General features: G+C 46.8%; 1 protein-coding gene across 2 annotated transcripts in view; it reads right to left on the reverse strand.

The window, feature by feature from the left end:
- CORO2A (coronin 2A) overlaps positions 1–22,633 on the reverse strand; it is a 59,423-nt gene that overhangs the window by 6,379 nt on the left and 30,411 nt on the right. For both annotated transcript variants that reach the window (XM_033858332.2, XM_033858333.2), the window contains exons 3-8: positions 6,813–6,929; positions 4,307–4,456; positions 2,914–3,093; positions 2,062–2,178; positions 1,327–1,431; positions 547–643 (exon numbers count right to left, since the gene is read on the reverse strand). In XM_033858332.2, coding sequence (XP_033714223.1) covers positions 547–643; positions 1,327–1,431; positions 2,062–2,178; positions 2,914–3,093; positions 4,307–4,456; positions 6,813–6,929 — 766 coding nt within the window. The remainder of the gene's footprint in view (positions 1–546; positions 644–1,326; positions 1,432–2,061; positions 2,179–2,913; positions 3,094–4,306; positions 4,457–6,812; positions 6,930–22,633) is intronic.

Genomic DNA, 22,633 nt, shown 5'->3' on the forward strand with positions numbered 1-22,633 from the left:
GGTCGTGCAGCGTGGCCTGTGGGATCTTAGTTCCCTGACCAGGGATTGAACCCGTGCCCCCTGCAGTGGAAGCACAGAGTCTTAACCACTGGACCGCCAGGGAAGTACCTCCATCTTTACTTTTAATCTAGCTGTGTCTTTATATATAAATGGGTTTCCTGTAGAGGGCATATAGTTGCATCCTGTTTTGTTTTGTTTTGTCTTGAATCCCTAAACACACTTAAAAAGTAGGACCTCTCTTAGGTCAGTGTTCCCCAACTCCTTGCTACTGCTGTAACTGCTTAACTTTCAGCTAGAACACCTTCATCCTCTCCCCATGCTGTGCTCTGCTTCCCTTTTGGCTCTTCAAGTCTTGCCTCCTCCAGTAAGCCCTCCCAGACTTCTTCCTGTGTGCTCCCAGAGAACCTGCCGCATACCTCAGCTAGTGCTCCCATGACTCAGAGCGTTGACCCGCTGTCTCCCTCCCCAATGAGGGGCCCTCTAGGGCGAGGCCTGACTCATCCCTGTCTCCCCAGGCCCCAAGTGGCCTCAGTGTCCCACACTCACCGATCCCCTTCTGTGGATTATAGGAGCGGTACTCGGTCAGGTAGTTCAGGTGAGGTTTGTCGGTGCTGACCTCATAGTAGCGGATGTTCCCGTCTCCCTGTGGAGGGGAGGGCACCGCTCAGAGCCGGGCCCCATCAGCCCCCCACCTGGTCCCCACTGCCACACAGCAGAAACCTGGAGAGGACTGTGAGTGAAGAGCTGGCAGAGCCGCCTCTCACAAGGGCAGAGCAGAGGACTGTCACCAAGGCAGCAGGGCACCAAGGCACCTCATTTTAACACTGGTCACAACCATGACCCAAAGCCCACACAGATGCCTCCAAGGCAGAGGCTCTGGGAGCACAGGCCTGAACCCCACTCCCATCTGAGAGCCGCACACCAAGGTCAGAAGTGGGGTTCCTGAGACCCTGGGGCATTTCTGGTTGTCACTGTCATAATGACTGGGTGGGGAGGTGGGTGCTGCTCCTGGCATTGGTGGGTAGGGGCCAGGGATGCCAAGTACAAGATAGTCTTACCCAATGAAGACCTGTTCTGCCTCAAATTTGAAGGTGCCCCTGACAGGAAACACCGACTGGTCCCTCCTTATCTGGACCCAGAACTTGGGAGGGACTAGCTCAGGGTGTCTGGCAAAGCTCTGGTCCCAGGTGTTCTTGTGGAGCCAGGAAGGTGAGAGAGGGGCGAGGCTCACCACAGGGGGAGAGTATCTAGCCACTCCTGCCTGTCCCTGCCCGTCCCGTACCCCAAGGGCACCAGGCCGCCACCTCCCTCCCGTGTCAGACTGACCTTCCCCACCACGTAGAGCATGTTGGTGTCCGAGTCATAGAACGGAAACAGCACGCCTGAGGAGCCATCGAGGTCCTCCTCTGCGAGAGGCACGGAGAGGTCATCCTGCAAGGGAAGGGAGACCAGGAGGGCCTATGGGTCACTCATGGAGTGCCCCTTGGTGGTGCTAAGAATTCCTGTCACAGGGCTGTGTGTGTGTGTGTGTGTGTGTGTGTGTGTGTGTGTGTGTGTGTGTGAGAGAGAGAGAGAGAGAGAGAGAGAGAGACCACCTCCTTTTCCCTTGCTAGCATTTACCTTTAACGAATCATTTCTCATACACATGATGTCATTCCAGCCCCCCTCCTCTTGTTTTATATCTACTATAATGCAAGGAGATTCAGACAGAGAGGAAGCGATCTGTCGAACTCCGGCCAAGTGCTCCTTGAAATCAATACTACTTGGCCTGGTCTTCATCCCCATCCCCACCCCCACCCACCTTGAACAGGCAGCTCCTCTTGCCCACACACCTCCCTATTTCACTCTAAGGGCTTGCTCCAGCTGTTCCCTCCGCCTAGAAGGCCCTTTCCTTCTCCTGCCCTCCCCCCCACCTCCAAGTCCCGATCCCAAACTCAGCCACCTCCCCTCCCCCACGCCGAGGCTTCTCCTGGGTCCTGACCCCTCCCCTTCCTTGAACAACAAGATGCACAAGGTGTGGCGCTGGTGAGGGGCGCTGGTGGGGCTGCTTGGGAGACTCACCTGGTCCCACAGGGCCATCTGCCGGTTGTTCCATCGGGATGTGCCCGTGGACAGCAGCTTCTTCAGGTTCCCCAGAAATAGCACTTTGTTGGCCCGGTGCCCCTTATAGCTGGCTTCCTGGAGGGACATGTGTGGTCAGGGACACCCTGTCTTTGCTTATGCTGCTGCTCCGCCTGGAATGCCTTCTTTTCTCATCCCAGCTCTGCCTGGAGAATCCTTCCAGAGGCACCACCTCCAGGAAGCCTTCCTGGGTCTCTCCCATCCACATAAAGTCTCTCCCACTATTTTTGTTGAGAGTTCTTTCTCTGAGCTAGGACAGAGGTAAACTTCGGCCCAGCTCCATGTTTTTGCTAAAAGATTATTATTGAGCATCCACTATATGCAAGGCATAGGGCTGGGTGGCCACTGTCACCTGGGATATCTCATTTAACCCTCCCAGAGGAAGGATTAATGGCCCATTGTTGCAGATGAGAAAATAGATGCTCAGAGATCAGAAAGTGCTTGTCTAAGGTCACACAGTGGATAACAGTGGTGCCCTGAGGTTTCTTGACCCCGTGTCATGCCTCCTGACAGAGGTGAGGCACAATGACAAGCTTTGGAGTTAGACCAGGTTCCAGTCCCAGCTTTCAATGTGAGCAAGTCCCTTAGCCTCTCTTCAGCCTCAGTTTTCTCATCTGAAAAATGGGTATGACATATTCTACACCCCCCCAACAGATGGGGATAAACACGCATGAAGGCTTGGCCAGAACATTAACATCATTACTGCCCTGTTCTCAGACCTCCCCCACCCTGCCATGCCCACTCCACTCCTTGCTCCTCTGACCCCAAGCCAGACCCCAGCCCAGCACTGACCTGGAGGACGGCCCCTGCTCGGGGGTCGAGAACCCGAATCTTGCGGTCTTTACAGGTAGTGGCCAGCAGGCTGCCGTTGGTGTTGAAGGACATGGAGAGGATCACGTCTTGGTGACAGTTAATTGTCTTCACGGGGCTCATGATTACAGCCTCCTTTGTATCCAGGTTCCAGACCATCACCTGCATGGCAGAGAGCCGGCTCTGAGCACAGTGCATCCCCCCGAGCCCCGCCCTGGCCTCCACAGTCACGCGCCAGCCAGGCTGCAGTGAAACACGGTATCCCCAGGAGGGAAGCCACAGATGGCAGTTTGGCCAAGAGGCCTCGGGTGGGAGGATGGGTCTGCTGGCTGAAGCTGCCACGTGGCAGGAGGGGGAAGTGGGGAGTCAGGCTATCTGGCAGTGAAAAGAAAACGCCATCTGCTTGGAGCAATGAAACATCCATGCTGGGAGGACCCCAGGGGACCAGATAGTCCAGGGGGTTTCAAACAGTCATTAGCAACAGTTTCTACCACACAGATAACAAGGGCTGCCATGTTTAGCTACACAGGCTGTGCACTGCACAGCTCCAGGGCAATCCATTCCCGTAGTCTATAATGCGAATAGCGCCCCCTGGAGTTGTGTACAGATAAACTGTACAACCATAAGCAGTAGCACACCCTACATAAATAGATAATAGAGCACTTCTGATCAGAACGGGGTAAAGGACCTCTCAACCACTCCCATCCCACATCAACCCCATTTGTGTGCAGACTGAGAAACTGAGGCCCACAGAAGACAAGGGACTTTCCCAGGTCATACTGCAAGTCAGGGACGGAGTGGGAATAGAATCTAGGTCTCCTCTACTGTGAATTTTCCCAATCCACAGGCCCCACAGCTTGCTAGCTTTGAAATCAATGGAGCAGGGGGAGGCATCTCTGGGCAGGGTCCAGCCCACCCCCTCCAGAAAGACTAATGGATTGAATAGTGTCTCCACCACCCCCCCGCCCCCACCAAACTCATATCTACCTGGGACCTCAGAATGGGACCTTATTTGGAAACAGGGTCTTTGCGTTACAGTGAGGCCATACTGGATTTGGGTGGGCCTACATGCAATGACTGGTGTCATTGTACGAAGAGGAGGGGATGTATAGATACACAAGAGAAGAGGGCAGAAGACAGAGGCGGACTGGAGTGATGCAGCTACAAACCAAGGAATGCTTGGAGCCACGAGAACCCAGAAGAGGCGCAGAGGGACTTTTCCCTAGAGACTTCGGAGAAAGCATGGCTCTCTCCTAACACCTTGATGTTGGATTTCTGGCCTCCGGAACTATGTGAGAATACATTTCTGTTGTCTTGACCCACCAAGTTTGGTCATATGTCAGGGTAGCCCTAGGAAACTAATACACAGACCCACCTTGTAGTCATAGCCGGAGCTGAAGAGGATACTGGCGGCTGTGGGGTGCCACTCCACCAGGCCCACTCTGCGGGCGTGGCCCACCAGCTCCTTCTTGCAGACTGTGAGGTTCTTTGCCAGCAGCTGCTTGGGGATGTCCCAGATTTTAATCTGTCAGGGAAGACACGGTCCAAGGGAAGGGTTAGCTGGGGTCACCTTGGCCGTCCACGACCTTGAGCCGCAGAACTGGCAGTGCTCAGCAGACAGTCCGGGGGAGCTCTCTCTGTGTCTACCTCTCACTCAATGGAGAGGCAGCTGGGGCCCCTTAGAGAGACAGGCGCTTTGCCAAGGTCCTCCAGCCCAAGCAGGGGCTGGAGATGAGCCTAGGCTTCTGGTAATGTTTGCCATTCTTAGCGATCTGAGGCAGTGGGTGAGTGGATGGGCCACAGGCCTGATTCCCAGGCTGAATGTCAGAGCAAACCTGCCTCTCAGCCCTCAAGTACAGTGCTCTACCCCCTCCTGGTCCCAAAGGCTCAGGGTAGAGCTTCAAATGCCAGGAGAAAGGGTCTATGCTATCTCCTCAGGGAGCTAGGGAGCCAGCGCAGCCTCTGGAGCAGGACAGGGCAGGGATAACCCCCAACCAATTCCGTTACAGGGGCCCCCTTGGATGGCCCGGAAGAGGAAGACTAAAGGCCAGAAGGCAGGGTTGGATGGGGTCACAGGCCTGTATTCCACAGTGAGGGCCTGGGAGGAGGGGCTGGGGCTTCCTTCCAGAGCAGTGTTGTTGAGGATGGAAGGGGCTTACATGGTAGAAAGTCATTTCCCCATCACAGAGGCATACAAACGGAGGAACAGAGGATGCTACAAAGGGTGACAGAGCCCAGGCCGGTGTTGACTTAACGTCCCTTATTGTCCTGCAGGGCTCTCAGGCCCCTATGTGGTTGTACGTCCTCTTTCTCTTAGGATCTATGGGCTTTCAGGTAGACTTCGCTTTTAATTCAGCATTTATTTCCTGGTCATCCTGAATTTAAAACCGGAAAGCCAACCTCACAATAGTGCCAGGCTCCAGATAGATGGAGTCTGGTCAGGGCTGTTACCAAACAGAACTGGACCTGGCTGGAGGACAGACTCTGGGCAGGCCTGTTTGGTAGAAACAGACACCGTCCCTCAGAGCTAGAGGGTCATCCCTGCCACTCCCAATAGTTGTGTCCACTCCTCCTGCCCCCGGGGCAACTGGGAAGGGACGGGTGATGAGGCTAGCTAGGAATTTAATAAAGACCTTGAAGGGAGCCTTCAAAGCAGGCCTGAAAGGGCAGGTATTCCAGGAGTGAACACAGAGTCAGATACTCGATATCCTGTCAGAAGCCCTACACTCATTGGAGACAAGGTCAGTTCTCACAGGGCCCAGCTGTCCCTTTGGTGAAGCCACATCGGCAGACACTGTCCTTTATGTTCCTCAGCAACCCTCATATGGAAAATGACACAAGTCCTCTTAGAACTTTCTACCTGCTTCTCTCTATGAACGGGTCTGTTTCCTTTGATCAGACAGTGAGGCTATTTCCTTTTTTTGCCTTGGCTGCCAGGCAGCTCCAAGCTAAGCCTGGAATTCAATAGCTGCAACCCTCCATAGTTAAATTCCTCCATCTGTGGCTGCTGCTCTTTAGGGAAGTGGAACAGCTCAGTGGAAAAAGATTGGGCTCTGGAATCAGGCCTTAGTCGGAACCCTGGCTCTGCCTCCACAAACTGTGTGACCTTGGGCAAATTGCCACATTTCTCAGATCCTCAGCTTCTGCATCAGAAAAACATCCTACCTTGTGGGGTTGCTGGGAAGACTGAGTGAAATGATATGTGTAATGAGAGTCAGGAACACAATGGGCTCACAATAAAGGGTAACTATGACTTTCATCCTTATTTCAATCATGTGATCATATCTGTGTCTTTTGTTTTAAGCCATACCCGCTGAGTTTTAGAAGTAGGCAGAGAATACATTATAAATAACACCAAATATTGTGGAGTCAGGGACTGTGATCCTGGTACAGAACAGGGGCTCAAAAAGTTGGTGGAACTGAAGCTTTTGGGATGGTTTTGGTGTTCACATTCATTTAAGGCTCCCACTCTTATCCTTTTAAATCTTCCCTCCCCACTGTCTATGAGATTATGTGGCACAATATTTTCAGGCCACAGTAAAAATGCCCTTCACAGCATTTTACAGTTCCCCCAAAAGATGGGCTTTCGCACTGGGAAATGAATCTCACTGGATTTTCATTAGACGGTTGGGAGCTATTATGCTCATTTTATAGATGGGGGAACTGAGACCCATAGAGAGGAGGGGTGGTACCCCGAGTCCCACGGAGCCCAGAGCTTCTCCTCCTCAATCTAACTTACCCCCTCCGCACACAGTGACCTCACCTCGTGAAGGATGAAGGAATCAGGAATGTCAGAGCTGAGTCTAGACACCATGCCGTCTCCCTCTGCCCCAGTCCCACTCCTCTCGGGAAAGGGAAACACCTCACGCACTGACACTCACCGTGGCATCTTCAGAACAGGAGGCGATCTCAAAATCATTGAAAGGGTTCCATTTGACGTCTAAGACGTTCCCTCTGTGCCCGCAGACCTTTGGGTAGTGGGGGTCCAACTTTCCCGTCTGTAAAACAGTACCCAGGAAGGTTGGGGAGGGAGGGGGCTAATTCCACTTTAGCACCTGGAGGGTCCCTCGGGCAGCAATCACCGAGTAGACAAGAAAACGTACGGGGCAGAACTGGGAGTGAATCTAGGACTTACCGCTAACCCCTGTGTGATCCTGGGGGAGTCACGGCACTTCTCTGAGCCTCAGTATCCTCCTCAGTAAAATAGAGGCGATGATAGGTATTTCAGAGCGTTCATGTGAGGATCATAGGAGACGAGGTGTGGGAAGGGTCTAGCACAGTGCCTAGCACAGGGTAGGTGTTCAGTAAAAGGATGTTTCCCTTCATATACTGCTGGTGGGAATGCAAAAATGGTGCAGCCACTGTGGAAAACAGTCTGGCAGTTCCTCAAAAGGTTACACAGAGTTAGTACATGACCCCGTAATTCTACTCCTAGGTATAGCCTCAAGAGAAGTAAAAACATAGGTCTACAAAAAGACTTGTACACCAATGTTCACAGCAGCATTATTCATAATAGCCAAAAGGTGGAAACAATCCACATGTCCATCAATGGATAAATGGATATCTGAAATGCAGTATATTCGCACGATGAAATATTATTCAGTCAAAGAAGGGAATGAAGTACTGACACATGCTTTGACGTGGGTGAACCTTGAAAACATCATGCTAAGTGGAAGAAGCCAGACATAAAAGGCCACATACCGCATGATTCCACTAGATGATGTACCGGATGTAGTTTCACTGCTTGAGCAAATGAACACACTCCCTGGTACCTGGAATTCAGAACCCTGAATAATGATATGAAAAATCCAGAATAGGGGGAATTCCCTGGCAGTCCAGTGGTTAGGACTCAGCGCTTTCACTGCCGAGAGCCTGGGTTCGATCCCTGGCTAGGCAACTAGGATCCCACATGCCATGCAGTGGGGGGACAGGGGTGGGCGGTGGGATCCAGAATAGGTAGATCCATAAAGACTGAAAGCAGAGCAGTGGTTGCCTAGGGCTGGGGGAGGGGCAATGGGGAGTGACTGCTAATGGGTGTGGGGTTTCTGGGGGTGATAAAGTCATTTTCAAATTAGGGGTGATGGTTACACAACCACGTGAACATCTAAAACTCATGGAATTGTACACTTAAGTGGTGAATTTTGTGGTATGTGAGTTATACTTCAATTAAAAAGAAAGAGCATTTTCTTCCCTTCCCCTCTTTCCTGCTGAGAATTCCTGTCCAGGTGATAGGAGGACACACAGTTTTCACAGCTCAGGCTACACGGCCCTGAAGCTGAGATTTCCTGGGCCATGGGACAACTACACCAGTTCAGCCACAGAAACCAGCAGCTGGCAGGGACCAACACACATCTTACACACCACACTGCACTGCCCTGGCAGGACAGGGACCAGGACCAGGCCCTCTGCCTGCCAACGCAGGCACCGCCACATCCACTAGCCAGCCTCAGGTTCTGCAGCCCACCCACCGGAAGGCTCCACTTTTATATCTAAGTGAGGGAGAAAGTGGAGAAGAAAACTGGCCAACACCCACCCATTCACCACATCTTTACGAGGAACCTAGGGGATGGGCCCTATGCGAGGTGCTGGGTGAAAATAAGACGTAGTACTTGACTTCACAGAACTAACTGTCTCATGATATTTAAAAATTAATTTTGAAGAACAGAGTGAGCTCAGGGAATACCCACGGTCTCTCCTTCCCTCACCTCCCAAACTCTGCAGAGACCACTGCACTCTTGTGGGACGTCCTGAGACCGTGCCCAAGGGAGATGAAGCAAAGACCAGTGATGGTCCCTGGCCTTGCTTACTAGGGCAGCAAAGCAGGGAGCTGCTGTGAGAACAGACACAGGACACCCCTGTTCACCCCTGGTAAACTAGAGGACAGACAACCGAGACTCTGGTTCACGGCGGTTTTATGCATGCATCTTAGTAGCTCTGCAAACAGGCTGTAGTCCCGGGCTCCCCTTCAGAAGTACTCTGCCCAATTCCGACCTTGCCCCTCGGGAAAGGGTCTCAGAAACCTCACCCTAGACTGGATCCCTTCCTGGAGGGGGAACGCTATAAGGCACATTATTTGACAAACTGGAATGTGAATGGTAGATTAAAGTATCGTTGCAACGTTAAACTGAGTGAATTTGACAATGTCCTGCGGTTACCTAAGAGAATATTCCTATATTTAGGAAACACACAAGTATTTAGGGATAAAGAGCAAAGATGTATGTAATTTATCCTCAAAGGGTTCAGAAAAAAGAATACTTTCACATACACATTCAGAGAGAGAGAGAGAGAAAATAAAGGAAAGACTTTGGACTTGTGTCATTTGATAATGATGTGTGAGGAGGTGAGCAAAAGTTCCATTTCTTTTGGATGGGTCTGGCTCCTCCATGGATAGAGAAAATGAGCCCCTGGGCAGGGAAGAGAGCCTCTGTACATTGTCTGCCTCAGACCTGGGGGTGCCTGAGAGCCATGCCTGGCTCTGATGGGCGCTCCTCCCAGGCCTCTAAGAGCAGAGGCCCCAGCCCCACACAGCTTCTCTTCCTTCTCAGCAAGCAAGGGATGGCTGCTCCTCCCCAGAGGCTGGCAGGCTCTGTGTCTAAAAGGGTTTGTGTGGAGGACTGACATTAACAGACATTAGCCAGTCTGATGGGCTATTGACCGGGCTGCTAAAAGCCCTGTCAGGGCAGGGACATTTATAATTAGGGGGCCACTGCTGCCTTTCAGCCCATTAGGCCAGCAGTCAGCCAGGGACCGGCCTCTGATTTACGGGGGTGCAGGCTCTAAATCAGAGGAGATACACCCGCCCTCCTTGTAGACCCCAGGCAGCTGCTCAGCCTGGAGAGACGCCACCTCTGAGTCTCTGAGGGGCCGCCCTGGGGCAGACGGAGTGAATGGGACTGTAGGACCCATAAGACAGAGCCAGGTGGGTGGAGGACCTCAGTTGCCAGGATGGGAGAGGCTGTAGGGCTATTGTTGTGACCTCTAGGGCTCACAGGGAGCCGGCTGTCCCCAGAACAGCATCAGAGTCATGGCCTCGGGAGACCCTCCCCACAGCCCAGGTGGACATGGGAGGCAGAAGTAGGCTGCACAGTGTAGAAGAGGTTAGGCAGGCAGGCTGATCTGGCTTCCTGGGTTTGAATCCCTGCTACAGCACTTACTGCTGTGTGATCTGGGGCAAGTGACCTCAGCTCTCTGTGCCTCAGTTTCTTCATCTACAAAATGGCAACAGTAGTAGAATCTCATAGGGTGGGTATGAGGATTAAATGAGTTCATACACATAAAGTGCTTAAGACTCTGCCTCGGGAATCCCTGGCGGTCCAGTGGTTAGGACTCAGCGCTTTCACTGCTGGGGCCTGGGTTCGATCCCTGGTCGGGGAACTAAGATCCGCGCAGCACGGCCAAATGAAAAAAAGAAAAAAAGAAAAAAAAAGAAAAAGACTCTGCCTGGTACATGGTAAGCTGTCAGGAAATTCACCAGTTTAAGTTCATCAGAACTCACACATTTATTAATTGTGATAATAATTAATCACAATTACCCAGTTTTATTGTTGCTCAGTATGTTTCAGAGGGGCCCAGGGGTATACTTAGTGTGAGGCCAAGCTTCCATGGGAGGCTCCTATCACTTCCTACACAACTGATGGGCAATGGCTCCAGGGGGGCCCTCAGTGAATAAATTGATGTCTTGATGGTATTCCCACTGACGGACTCAAGCACATTATCACATCTATAAGGAACAGGTTTGCAAGTATTTTCTTCAGGAATCATAATTTAGGGAGTCATTTATGTGCCAGGCCCTGTGTTAGGGGCTCTGCTAATATTATTTGATTTACCTCCAACCACCCCAGGAAGTAGTGCAAAAATCCCCATTGATAATGCAGAAGCTGGGGATCGGAAGGGTTGACAATCAGAGCCACTCCATCCACGGCAGAACCATGAGAACTGGGAAAGCTTCCTCTCATTCTTGGTCTGCCTCTTGCTATCCTCACACCATAGTTATCATCAGCATCATGGAGGCCTTTCACTGAGGACCTACTATGTGCCAGGTCCTATGCCGCGTGCAAGTGGTGGCAAAAGGTGAATTACTCATGGTCCATGCCCTGCAGGAGCCTCCAATCTGTGGAGGTGACAGGATGTAGTGTACTCAGGGCTCACAGAGAGAAACAGAGGCAGAAGAAAGGCTCTGGGGGGATTAATCAAAGAAGGCTTACTGGAGGAGGAGGCCTTTCAATTGGGCCTTAAAGGGAGACTTTGACCAGGCTATGGTGAAGGGGAGGCATTTCAAGTCAGAAAGGCTGGGCCTTAGGTAGGTTTTAAGCAGAGAGGATGCTAAAGCAGACAGCAGGGAAGGTAGATTGATGGGTAGGACAGTAGAGGAGGTCAGAGAAGAGGGGAGAGGCTGTGGGCATGGAGACAGTCACCCTGCACAGAGAGAGATGCCCATGGAGAGATGGACAAGTGGACAGATGAGTCATGTCCTAACTAGAGGGGGTGAGACTTAGCCAGAGGGCTCCCCAGAAGAGACAGTTGAGCAGGGGAAAGATGACAGGAGTGTTCCCTAATCCTGCGAACACACGTGCTGCTAAAATGCAAATCACGTTCCCAGGAAGCTTTAGGGCAGAGCGTCATTCATCAGCCCTCCCCTCACATACACAGATGAGCATGGGGAATGTTCACCATAGAACCCCACACCCAGGGCTAGAAGTGATGAACTGCAGAGGCTATCTGGTAACCCTGCTTGGTTACCTCCAGAGATGGGAAGCTCACTTCCTTCCTAGCTGGTTTATTCCACTTTTAGACCTTGCTGAACTGTGAGAAAGCGCTTCTTACTCGGAGCCTGGTGTAGCGTCCCTGTGGCCCTCCCTGCTCCCCTCACTCTCCATTTCTGGTTCTAGCTCTGTCTTTCGGGACCCCATAGATACCCCCACTCCCATCCCACTCCCCCGGCCCCAAGGCCAGCTCCTTGATATTTGAAGGCAGAGGACCCATTCCTTGAACATGTTCTTTTCCAGGCTTAATAGACTCCTAGAACTGGAAGAGACTTTCCCCCCAAATAAAAAAGTAAAATCAACTAGCCTATATCCTGCATTTCTAGAAGGGGAACCTGAGTGTGGAGGGGACAGGTGTATGCTGTGGAAGGCTCTAAGGTTCAAAACGTCAGCTGGGATGGGGATGAAGGATTTTGATGAGCAAGTCAGGACTTTGTGTGCAGGCAATGGGGGGTCCTGGGAGGTGTTTAGGCAAGGGAGTGACATGGTCTGACATAGGCTTTAAGAAGGGTCCAGCTGGCCTCTAAGAGCACAGCAGTGAAGTGCTCCCCTAACCCCTGCTCCCAGGCGCCTGTTCGCCATGTGTCAGGCCCATGCCCGACTCTGGCCTGGTCCACTCCCAGTGATGCTGCAGGGCACACCCCCAGGGCTCTGCCTGCTCTTGCTGGTATTCCTCCCGACCTCCACACCTCACAGCAAAGTCCACCTCCCACTCTGATGCAGTGGGTCTGCTGTAGGCCGGGCGCCAGGGTCCAGAGCCCAACCTGGCATGTCCCCAGGCTCAGGGCGGGCCTGTCCCCAGACCTTCCCACCGTGCCTTTGTTCCCAGAGCACAGCCCTTGGTTGCCTAGGCTGCAAGAGCCACCCTGCAAGGGGCTCACCCTGGGCCTCAGCGTGCAAGAGGAAAGGACTGCGGAGTCACTCCCCTCGGGACACCTGACAGCACCTGGGACAGCCTGGCCCTTCTGAGAATAACTTCTGGGACATGGTGGTGAGGCCAGGCACCTTCCAATCCTTCTTTCCAATAAAGAACTAGCTAGCTTGTCTCTTCCTTCCTTCCTTTACTAACACTCTCTGTGCCCGGATGGGACTTAATCCCTGGTAACTGACAAGGAGCCAATGTAAACCAGAGGTAAACCTCAGGAGTGCAGGTCAGCTGAATGAGAGTGGGGCCCAAGACCATGCCCAGGTCTGGGTCCTCACCCTTCCTGCTCAGGGTCCTTCAGGCAGTCAGCTCCCTGAGCCTCAGCATTCTCATCTGTACGATGGAGCAATACTTCCTAGAAAATGAGCTAATAAAGGCACAGCATAAGCCCTGTCCCCGCTGACTACATGAAAAAGGGCCCGCAGGCCTATCTGCCCAGGTAAGCACTGCACGATGGGACCAGCATGTGTGTCCCTTCCCTCTCTCAGCCTCTCCCCCCTGTTCCGTCACACTGGATGTGGTTACTTAAGAAAATGCCAACCAAATGCAATGCGTGGACCTTTCTTGATCCTAATTCAAACAAACCAGGTGCAAAGAGGCACTTATGAGGCGGTCAAAGGCATTTTTACGTAACAGGCAATCGGTTGGCACAGGAGATATTGTTGATGCTGTGATCCTAGCATTGTGGATATGTCAGAAAATGTTACTATTTTTTAGAATTGCAAACTGAACTTTGTGGGGGTAAAATGACAAACTGTCCAGGATTTGCTTTAAAAAAAAACTTCAGAGGGGACTTCCCTGACGGTCCAGTGATTAAGACTTCGCCTTTCAATGCAGGGGGTGCAGGTCTGATCCCTCGTCCGGGAGCTGAGATCCCACATGCCTCACGGCCAAAAAAACCAAAACATAAAACAGAAGCACTATTGTAACAAACTCAATAAGGACTTTAAAAATGGTCCACATCAAAAAAAAAATCTTAAAAAACAAACAAACAAACCTTCAGGGGAAAAAGGGGGATGGATGAAGCAAGAGTGGCAAAGTCTTCAAGATTCTAGAATCTGAGTATGAAGAGTTCATTATATGTTTTTAACCTACCTTGGGTTTGAAAGTTTTTCCTAATGATAAAAGAGAACTAGAATAAAAAAAAAAAAGAAGAACTAGAATAGAGCCTAGCTGCTGAAAATGTAGTTTGTAAACCAGCAGCACTGGCATCACCTGGGAATAGAGATGCCAGATTTAGCAAATAAAAATAGAGGATACCTAGTAAAATTTGAATTTCAGATAAACAGCAAAGAACTTTTTAGAAGTATGTTCCATGTAATATTTTGCTTATGCTATAAAAATATTTGTGAAAATATCCTGGCAGTTTCTTATCAAACTGAACATATAACTACTTTATGATCCAGAGAGATTGCACTCCTAGGCATTTATCCCAGAAAAATGAACTTACTTATGTTCACACAGAAACCTGTACACACAAATGAAACTTCAGTTCCACAAGAGACCATTCCTGTATATTGAAGTATGTTTTCTAATTAATATTTTTATATTGCTATGTTTATTCTACTTCTTGAATTGATTCCTTTTAGGTATAAATTCTCTTCCTTCTCCCCTCTGATGTTTTGTTAGTGATATTCATGATACAATAAATTCAAATAATATTTAAAAAAGAAATAAAAAGAAACCTGTACACAAATGTTTATAGCAGCTTCATTCCTAACAGCTCCAAACTGGAAACAGTCCAGATGGCCTTCAACAGAGAATGGTTCGACAAACTGTGTGCAACCACACCACAGAATACTACTCAGCAATAAAAAAGAATGAGCAGTTGATACACACAACAACCTCGATGAATCTCCAGAGAATTGTACTGAGTAAAAGAAGTCAAGTGCAAAAGGCTACATACTGTATGGTTCTATTTGTATGACATTCTTAAAATGGCAAAAGTATAGAAACGGAGAACAGATTTGTTCAATTGATGAAAATTTATAAGCGCCAACTGTGTGTGCCCAAAAGGTGATATATGGGTAAGCAAAGTACTAGTTCTTCCCCCCTTACCCCCCATTGCAAGTACATTAGGAGGTGCTACCAGAAAAACACAAATGACTCTAATTCAAAGTACTCAGGGCATGATATCCTAAGAAAGGAATGTGCTGTAGAATATGTCATAAAAAGGAGAATGCTGTGGACATTTGGGGGAGGGATAAAAAGTGGCTATTCATGAACATGGTACATATCTCCATTTACTTAGGGCATCTTCGATATTAGTCTTTCAATGATCCTATGTAATTTTCTTCTAGTAAGTCTTTTTTTAAAAAATTAATTTATTTTATTTATTTATCTTTGGCTGCATTGGGTCTATGTTGCTGCACGCAGGCTTTCTCTAGTTAGGGCGAGTGGGGGCTACTCTTCGTTGCAGTGCGTGGGCTTCTCACTGTGGTGGCTTCTCTTGGTGCAGAGCACAGGCTCTAGGCACGCGGGCTTCAGTAGTTGTGGCACGTGGGCTCAGCAGTTGTGGCTCACGGGCTCTAGAGCACAGGCTCAGTAGTTGTGGCACATGGGCTTAGTTGCTCCACAGCATGTGGGATCTTCCTGGACCAGGGCTCGAACTTGTGTCTCCTGCATTGGCAGGCATCTTAACCACTGTACCACCAGGGAAGCCCTTTCCTAGTAAGTCTTGCTCATTTATTCCTAGGTATTCACACTTCTCTTATTCTACTGAAAATATTTACATTTTCTAAGCACTCTTGGTATGTAAAAATGCAATTCATTTTTGTATTCTCATTTTTTATCCAGCCACCTTCCAAACACTCATTTTCCTTTTTTTTTTTGCATACAGTTTATTTTGACAATCAAGATATGGCACAGTTCCCTCACCCCCCAAAATACTTCCTGCTGCCCCTCTGTAGCCAACCCTTCCCCAACTCCAGCCACTGGCAACTAGTGGTCTGTTTTCCATCCCCATAGTTTTGCCTTTTCCAGAATGTCACATAAATAGATGCATACATATTTGCCCTTTTAAGTCTAGCTTCTTTTACTTAGCATGATGCATCTGAGATTCATCCTTGTTGTTGTGTCACTAGTTGTTCATTTTTTTTGGAATTTTTAAATTTAATTTTTTTTATACATCAGGTTCTTATTAGTTATCTATTTTATACATATTAATGTATATATGTCAATCCTAATCTCCCAATTCATCCCACCACCACCTCGCCTGCCACTTTCCCCCCTTGGTGTCCATACGTTTGTTCTCTACATCTGTGTCTCTATTTCTGCCCTGCAAACTGGTTCATCTGTACCATTTTTCTAGGTTCCACATATATGCGTTAATATATGATATTTTTCTCTTTCTGACTTACTTCACTCTGTATGACAGTCTCTAGATCCATCCACGTCTCAACAAATGACTCAATTTCGTTCCTCTTTTTTTTTTTTTTTTTTTTTTTTTGCGGTACGCGGGCCTCTCACTGTTGTGGCCTCTCCCGTTGCGGAGCACAGGCTCCGGACGTGCAGGCTCAGTGGCCATGGCTCACGGGGCCAGCCGCTCCGTGGCATGTGGGATCTTCCCGGACCGGGGCATGAACCCGCATCCCCTGCATCGGCAGGCGGACTCTCAACCACTGCGCCACCAGGGAAGCCCAATTTCATTCCTTTTTATGGCTGAGTAATATTCCATTGTACATATGTACCACAACTTCTTTATCTGTTTGTCTGTTGATGGGCATTTAGGTTGCTTCCAGGACCTGGCTATTGTAAATAGTGCTGCAATGAACATTGGGGTGCATGTGTCTTTTTGAATTATGGTTTTCTCTGGGTATATGCTCAGTAGTGGGATTGCTGGGTCATATGGTAATTCTACTTTTAGTTTTTTAAGGAACCTCCATACTGTTCTCCATAGTGGCTGTATCAATTTACATTCCCACCAACAGTGCAAGAGGGTTCCCTTTTCTCCACACCCTCTCCAGCATTTGTTGTTTGTAGATTTTCTGATGAGGCCCATTCTAACTGGTGTGAGGTGATACCTCATTGTAGTTTTGATTTGCATTTCTCTAATAATTAGTGATGTTGAGCAGCTTTTCATGTGCTTCTTGACCATCTGTTTGTCTTCTTTGGAGAAATGTCTATTTAGGTCTTCTGCCCATTTTTGGATTGGGTTGTTTGTTTTTTTAATATTGAGCTGCATGAGCTGTTTATATATTTTGGAGATTAATCCTTTGTCCGTTGATTCATTTGCAAATATTTTCTCCCATTCTGAGGGTTGTCTTTTTGTCTTGTTTGTAGTTTCCTTTGCAAAAGGTTTTAAGTTTCATTAGGTCCCGTTTGTTTATTTTTGGTTTTATTTCCATTACTCTAGAAGGTGGATCAAAAAAGATCTTGCTGTGATTTATGTCAAAGAGTGTTCTTCCTATGTTTTCCTCTAAGAGTTTTTTTGCGGTACGCGGGCCTCTCACCGCTGTGGCCTCTCCCATTGCGGAGTACACGCTCCAGACGCGCAGGCCCAGTGGCCATGGCTCACGGGGCCCAGCCGCTCCGCGGCATGTGGGATCCTCCCAGATCGGGGCACGAACCCGCGTCCCCGGCATCGGTAGGCGGACTCCCAACCCCTGCACCACCAGGGAAGCCCCTCTAAGAGTTTTATAGTGTCTGGTCTCACATTTAGGTCTCTAATCCATTTTTTTTTTTCTTTTTGCAGTATGCGGGCCTCTCACTGTTGCGGCCTCTCCCATTGCGGAGCACAGGCTCCAGACACGCAGGCTCAGCGGCCATGGCTCATGGGCCCAGCCTCTCCATGGCATGTGGGATCTTCCCGGACCAGGGCACGAACCCGTGTCCCCTGCAACGGCAGGCAGACTCTCAACCTCTGCGCCACCAGGGAAGCCCTCTAATCCATTTTGAGTTTATTTTTGTGTATGGTGTTAGGGAGTGTTCTAATTTCATTCTTTTACATGTAACTGTCCAGTTTTCCCAGCACCACGTATTGAAGAGACTGTCTTTTCTCCATTGTATATCCTTGCCTCCTTTGTCATAGATTAGTTGACCATAGGTGCGAGTGTCTATCTCTGGGCTTTCTATCCTATTCCATTGATCTATATTTCTGTTTTTGTGCCAGTACCATATTGTCTTGATTACTGTGGCTTTGTAGTATAGTCTGAAGTCAGGGAGTCTGATTCCTCCAGCTCCATTTTTTTCCCTCAAGACTGCTTTGGCTATTTGGGGTCTTTTGTGTCTCCATACAAATTTTAAGATTTTTTGTTCTAGCTCTGTAAAAAAAATGCCACTGGTAATTTGATAGGGATTGTATTGAATCTGTAGATTGCTTTGGGTAGTATAGTCATTTTCACAATATTGATTCTTCCAATCCAAGAACATGGTATATCTCTCTATCTGTTGGTATCATCTTTAATTTCTTTCATCAGTGTCTTATAGTTTTCTGAGTACAGGTCTTTTACCTCCTTAGGTAGGTTTATTCCTAGGTATTTTATTCTTTTTGTTGCAGTGGTGAATGGGATTGTTTCCTTTATTTCTCTTTCTGATCTTTCGTTGTTAGCGTATAGGAATGCAAGAGATTTCTGTGCATTAACTTTGTATCCTGCAACTTTATACCAAATTCATTGATTAGCTCTAATAGTTTTCTGGTGGCATCTTTAGGATTCTCTATGTATAGTATCATGTTATCTGCAGACAGTGAATTTTACTTCTACTTTTCCAATTTGTATTCATTTCATTTCTTTTTCTTCTCTGATGGCTGTGGCTAGGACTTCCAAAACTATGTTGAATAATAGTGGCGAGAGTGGACATCCTTGTCTTGTTCCTCATCTTAGAGGAAATGCTTTCAGTTTTTCACCATTGAGAATGATGTTTGCTGTGGGTTTGTCATATATGGCCTTTATTATGTTGAGGTAGGTTGCTTCTATGACCACTTTCTGGAGAGTTTTTATCATAAATGGGTGTTGAATTTTGTCAAAAGCTTTTTCTGCATCTCTTGAGATGATCATATGGGTTTTATTCTTCAATTTGTTAATATGGTGTATCACACTGACTGATTTGCATATATTGAAGAATCCTTGCATTTCTGGGGTAAATCCCACTTGATCATGATGTATGATCCTTTTAATGTGTTGATGGATTCTGTTTGCTAGTATTTTGTTGAGGATTTTTGCATCTATATTCATCAGTGATATTGGTCTGTAATTTTCTTTTTTTTGTAGTATCTTTGTCTGGTTTTGGTATCAGGGTGATGGTGGCCTCATAGAATGAGTCTGGGAGTGCCAAACACTCATTTTTCTAATTATTTGACTCTACTTTCTTTTGGTTTTCTATGTAGACAATCACATCAGTAAACAATGTGGTTTTACCTCTTCCTTTTCAATCCTTATACCTTTAAGTTATTTTTCTAATCTTACTGTGCAGGCCAGCACCTTCTTGCCAAGTCTTGTTTTTTGTTTTTTTTGGCCACGCCCTGGGATCTTAGCTCCCTGATCAGGGATTGGACCCAGGCCACGGCAATGAAGTGCAGAGTCCTAACCACTGGACCACGAGGGAATTCCCTAAAGGGATGTTTCTCACATTCCTTCTTTATGATGATGTCTGCACCATATTAATAAAGATAACAAATATCACCAATATCACCAATAATGGGACAAACTGATATCATGTGTTACATGATTTAATAATGAACTGAGGATATATCACTTGTTTAATGCTCTTGCCAAAAATGTATAACATGAATCTAATCACAAGGAAACAATGGGACAAATCCAATTTTAGAAATGTCCTACAGTACGGACACCAAGGGGGGAAAGCAGGGGGTGGGGTGGGCTGTGGCGGTGGTGGTGGTGGTGGTGGGATGAACTGGGAGATTGGGATTGACATATATATACCAATATGTATAAAACGGATAAGTAATAAGAACCTGCTGTATAAAAATAAATAAATAAAAAATTTTTTAAATCGAAAAACAAAAGACAAAAAACAAAACAATCACAAAAGAAATGTCCTACAAAACAGTGGGCCTTCACTGCTTTAAAATGTCAATATAATGAAATAAAGTAGACTAAGAGATATGACAACTCAACATAATTCATGATCCTGAGTTAGATTCTATATACACATATATGGAGAGAAAGATATAAAAAAAGATAAAAAGTAAATTTGGCAGAATGTTAACTATTGGTGAATCTAAGTCAAGGATAATCATTTATTCAAGTATTTTTGCAACTTTTCTGTAGGGTTGAGATTCTTTCAAAACAGAAAGTTCAAACAATTCTGTTTCCTATATGTTAGTGAAATTCCCTTTTCCTAGTTTGCAAAGAATTTTTATCATGAATGGGTATTGCACTCTATCAAATGCAAATAATCTATATTTATAGGTTAACTAATATCAAACCACCCTTAGTTTCTGGAATAAATCCAACTTGCTCAGAATGTATCTTTTTTTAATTCAATGCTAGATTTGATTAACTAACAATTTTGCATTCATCTTCTTGAGTGATATTTTTCTTTCTTGATCTGTTCCTGTCTGGTCTTGGAATCAAGGTTACACTGGCCTCAGAACAAAAGGGGAGCAGTCCCTCTTTTCCTATTTTCTGAAAATGTTTATAAAAGATTGGAATAATCAGTTCCTTGAAAGTTACATAGAAATTGCCTGTAAAACCACATGGACCTAGTGTCACCCTTATGTGTGTGTTTGTGTAAAATATAATATAAAAAAGTACATAAAATGTAAATGTTCAGCTTAATGAATTGTTGGAAAATAAATTTAAACATATAACTGCCATGAACTATTACTAGCACAAAGGAGACTCCCTGCTATGGAATACTTTCCAATCATAACTCCCTCCCTCCCCCAGTAGGTAACTATTATCCTGGCTATCCTCCCCTGCTTGCTGTTCTTTAAGATTTTTGTACCTACTTATGCATCCCTTAAAGTATAGTTTAATTTAGTCTGTTTTTAACTTTAGGTAGTGACGTTGTAATTTATTTGGTTTCTTCCCTTGACACTGTCTTTATGATTCATCCATGTGGTGGTATGTGTTTATATTTTGATCCTTTTCATAATTGTGTATATTCCACACTATGGATATACCGTAATTTATATATTCAATTCTTGGACATTTGGGTTTTTGTAGTTTATTGATAACACGAACAATGCTCCCATGCATATTCTTGCATTTGTGTTCTGGTGACATAAGCACACAGTTCTGCATGGTAAACACCTTGGAGTGGAATCTCCAAGTCTGTGCATTTTCCTCTTTAATAGAAACTGTCACACTTTGTTCCAACACACGTGTGCCGGTTTACCCTGCCCCCAGAAGTGCCTGAGAGTTCAGAGGGCTCCGTGGCCTCTTCATCACTCACTATTATTAGATTTTATATTTTTGCCAATCTGGTGGGTCGCAGTGGTATCTCATTGTGGTTTATTAACGAGGTTGAGCACGTTTTCAAATGTTTAGTAACCGTTTGGATTTTGTCTGCTATGAGATACCTGTTCATTTTTTTCCCCCTAGTCCATTTTATACACTCAGGAAATGAGCTCTTTGTCATGATTACTGTGCCGATATCTTTTCTCACTCTATGGCTGCCTCTTCTTTCTTCTGTTTTCTTTAAGAGAGATTTTTATTATGCAATTTTTAAAATAGTTAAAGGACCATTCAGGCTTTCTATTTCTACTTGAATCGGTCCTGACAAGTCATATTTTTTTGTAGGAATTTGTCCATATTGCCAACGTTTTCAAATATATTGTCATAAAACTGCTCAGATTAGTGTCTTATATTTTGAAGCTCTACTGATATTGCATTTTGTTTGTTTGTTTGTTCTTGGAGTTATTTGCACCTTCTCTCTTTTATTCTTGACCATCTCTCCAGAGGTTTGTCTATCAGTCTGTTCTAGGAACCAACTATTTACTACTAACTTTGGCTCTTTTTTTTTTTTTTTTTTTTTTTTTTTTTGCGGTACGCGGGCCTCTCACTGTTGTGGCCTCTCCCGTTGCGGAGCACAGGCTCCGGACGCGCAGGCTCAGCGGCCATGGCTCACGGGCCCAGCAGCTCCGTGGCATGTGGGATCCTCCCGGACCGGGGCACGAACCCGTGTCCCCTGCATCGGCAGGTGGACTCTCAACCACTGTGCCACCAGGGAAGCCCTTGGCTCTTCTGATCCTCTTTAATTGATCTTTGATGCTCTTTTCACTGATTTCTGATCTTTAATACCCCCTTCCTCAAACTTTCTTTGGGTTTACTCTGTTGTCCTTTTTCTAACTTCTCAGGTTGAATGTTTAGTTGTTAATTTTACACCTAATATAAGCATTAGTGCTATAAATTTCCCTTGAAGCACCACTTTCCCTGCATCCCATAAGTTTTGTGATGTATTTCATTCTCATTCATTTCCAAGTATTTTTACATTTCTAAATGAATGGGCATTTAAAATTTATCTTTTGTTATTGACTTCTAACTCAATTGCATTGGGATCAGAAAACCTGATCTATGAGATTCCAATTTATATTTGTGATTTTAACTAAACGGGGTTCTAAGTCTGTTGTTTGTTCTTTCAGTGGATGCTTACTCATGGGGGCTTACATGCTTGGTGTTCTCAGTTTATGAATTTCCCTGATCTTAATCTGTGGGAATCCTGTTCACATTGGAAATGCTTTCCTCTGGAGAAACCTTCTATCTGCTTCTGCTGCAAACCAGAGGCACTACCAAGCCCGGATCCCTCTAGCCCCTTCAGAGATTCTACCTCAAGGCAGAAACTCAGGATTCTGAAAAGACCTGCTATTAAGTTAGTCTATATGAAACCACCATTCTGGGGGTCAAAAACTGTTAAATAATCAGCAATTGCATATGGCCCAACTTACACCGTCAACCTTTGCCGCAGGACAAGCCTGTTCTTCCTGTTCACCTGCTGCTTACCTCTCCTACTTAAATTTCGGCTCAAGGTTTTTTTCCTTTCTTGGAGAGAGGAGGAGGCTTTGGAGATTTCCCCAATGTCTTGTGAGCCCAGCAATGCATTAAGAATTAAA

The sequence above is a fragment of the Tursiops truncatus genome, chromosome 6 (genome assembly GCF_011762595.2).
Source record: "Tursiops truncatus isolate mTurTru1 chromosome 6, mTurTru1.mat.Y, whole genome shotgun sequence".
NCBI lineage: Eukaryota > Metazoa > Chordata > Mammalia > Artiodactyla > Delphinidae > Tursiops > Tursiops truncatus.